The sequence below is a fragment of the Capsicum annuum genome, chromosome 10 (assembly GCF_002878395.1).
Source record: "Capsicum annuum cultivar UCD-10X-F1 chromosome 10, UCD10Xv1.1, whole genome shotgun sequence".
Lineage (NCBI taxonomy): Eukaryota > Viridiplantae > Streptophyta > Magnoliopsida > Solanales > Solanaceae > Capsicum > Capsicum annuum.
Window position 1 is genome coordinate 67,020,818 of NC_061120.1, and position 2,758 is coordinate 67,023,575.

Here is a 2,758-nt window from a genome sequence, read left to right on the forward strand (position 1 = left end):
CATTGATTAAGAAAAATAATAAATAGCATGGCTAGTTTACCATATTACCCCTATTAAATAATATTTACATTTTAATTTCAAGAAAAAATAATTAATGCAAACGGTAAAACATGAAAAAAAAATTGTCTCTTCTTGATTAATTAAAAAAGACAAGTAAAATGGAAAATCAAATTAAAAAATTTGGGATGGATAATTTGGGACGGAGGGAGTATATTGTATTTATGAATAATATATAAATAATTATAATATATATGTGTGTGTAAAACTAAACCAAATCAAATTAGTATCGATTTTTTAAAATTCAAAACTAAATCAAACCAAATTTAACCAATATCAATTTTTTAAATCAATTTAATTTGAATCACGTTCGGTATATCTAATATCTATTGCCAGTCAAATTGGTCAAAGCGGGAATCCTTGAAATGCGGGTAAATTGACAAAAAAAGTAACTTTGGATTTTTTTTTTACTCTATTTCTAAGCCGCCTTAAATACGGTAAATACTTACCTCCACCCTCCTTAAATACCTCCCATGCAGACAAAACTCATGAAAAAAAATAAAAATTCTAGCAAATATTCTTATACCACATATAGAACAAAGAGAATAATAATACCCCTGACAGGATCGAAGCTTTCTAGGAGTTTAATAAAAGGTTTTTCTCCTAATAAATAATTGTTGGTTTCCAGACTGAAACGTGAGAATGGATTGGTCCCCAAAAAGTGCTGCCAACACATATCTTGACACCCTTAAATTGGTATGTTATCCTATTTCTCTTTTCATTTCACGTAGCATCAAATTGAATTATATTATTTCAAATATATAGATTTTAAAAGAAAAAACAATGAAACATTTATGCTTGTTAGCCCAATTATCAAGTTGACAATAGTAAGTTTTGGTAGAAAGCTTATGAGGAGCTGTACGAACTTTCAGCAGTTGTTTGAACAAGAAGTTATATTTCTAAACCGACAGTGCCTACTTTCATGACATTTAATTGTTTGATCTTGAAGAAGTAAATATTTTACCATCCTACTACATGGTTATTAAGTTTCTTTTTAGTTTCATTCCCACCTCCCCTTCCTTTGGGGGTTTGGGGAGAGGTGGGGGGTTTAAGAGTATTAATCTTGAATTTCCCTTGCATGATTTTGGGTGGTTGTTTGACGATCGTTATAGCAATTTTAGTGTGGGAAAAGAGATGATATCACATTCATGCACAAAATTAATGAGTAATATATATATATAGCTCTAATAATGGTTTATCCCTTTGAAGTATATTTAGAGAGAGATCAGAAAAGGGTTAAAAATGCTTTGAACTATTTGATGTGCAGCAAAAATACACTTTTATCAATTTTTTGGCTCAAAAATATCTTTTTCTCTAAGGGAATAACACCAAGCACGCCACATAAACAAAAAGTTAACCAGAGGAATTTTTAAGCCAAAAAATTAACAGAAAGTATTTTTACTCCATTTCGATTAGTTCAAAGGTATTTTTAATCTTTTTCGTAGATAGGTAGAATTTTTCAAACATACTACATGAAGTACCCATTTTCGCTTTATACAAAATAACCTTAATAGCTTATTGAAGCATATTTACATTTGAGGCTTTTGGTCTTTTTATAAAAACTAGTCTTATACCACGTGCATTCCACGTATATATCAAGTCATATAAAATGTGTTGGAAAATAACTTTAAAAAGGTGAATGAAGTGCTCCTACATGAATTGGGTTGGGACTTAAAATTGGAACTTGATTAGCATTAAAATTGGAATTTCCGCTTCTCTGTTTAACTGTTTCCACCTCAAACATGCCAATTCAACTCTTAATCAGTAAGTTATCTTAATCACATGCTTCACATGAATCTTTCTTTACCTACGCAAGAATATTAAAGAATCAATCAATAATGAATTATATACATTTAGAGCCTATTTGGGATTGCTATTACAAAGCTGCTTATTTGAGAAGCACTTTTATAAAATGACTTTTCAGAAAAGTGCTTTAAAAAAAAACAGTTTGTGTTTGGTAAATTCATTCGAAAAATATTTTTGATGATCAAATTATGTTTGGATAATCTTTTTCAAGAAGTGCTTTTTTGAGATAAATGATCAAAAAAGACATCTATCAATAGACTTTTATTACTAAAATCAATTTATAGAAAAATTATTTTAAATATCTATTATAATATTTTAATTAAATTTTTTAATTAAAAAGTACGTACTCTAAAATTTTCAATCAATATTTATATACATAAATACATTAAAAAAATTAAATAGTGATACATTTCTTAAATAATTTAAATATTACTTAAAACATCAAACAAAAATAAATACAAACGTTATTTCAAAATTAAATCACTATATGAGAAATATTATTTGTATTTATAGATGAAGGAGAAGGTGTTCAATACGATAAACTCGTTCAATGAATAAAAGGTTTGAAGAAAAGGTCAAAAAAAAATTTAGTTAGAAGCTATCTTTTTTTTTGTTACCTTATTTCTTGGATATGTTTTACTCTGTCAAATTTACTAAAAGTTAGCAAACACTATATTCATGCTTACAAATATCTAAATTACATAATATTTGTTATTTGTTACCTTTTCTATTGAATATGTTTTTACCGTTTTAATTCTAAAACTAAGTAACCAAATTCATATACGTATACTACCTGATGACAAATATTTAAAATAAAATTCTATCTATTATTTTTTATCTTTTTAATATATTTTTATGGTGTCAAAATTTACTACGAATAAGCAGTCATCATATT

General features: G+C 26.9%; 1 protein-coding gene across 1 annotated transcript in view; it reads left to right on the top strand.

Moving 5' to 3' along the window:
• The first annotated feature begins 555 nt into the window (after positions 1-555).
• LOC107844265 overlaps positions 556-2,758 on the top strand; it is a 9,925-nt gene continuing 7,722 nt past the window's right edge. The window contains exon 1 of the mRNA XM_047397951.1: positions 556-753. Within this exon, the coding sequence (XP_047253907.1) occupies positions 700-753 (54 nt within the window). The 5' untranslated portion in view covers positions 556-699. The remainder of the gene's footprint in view (positions 754-2,758) is intronic.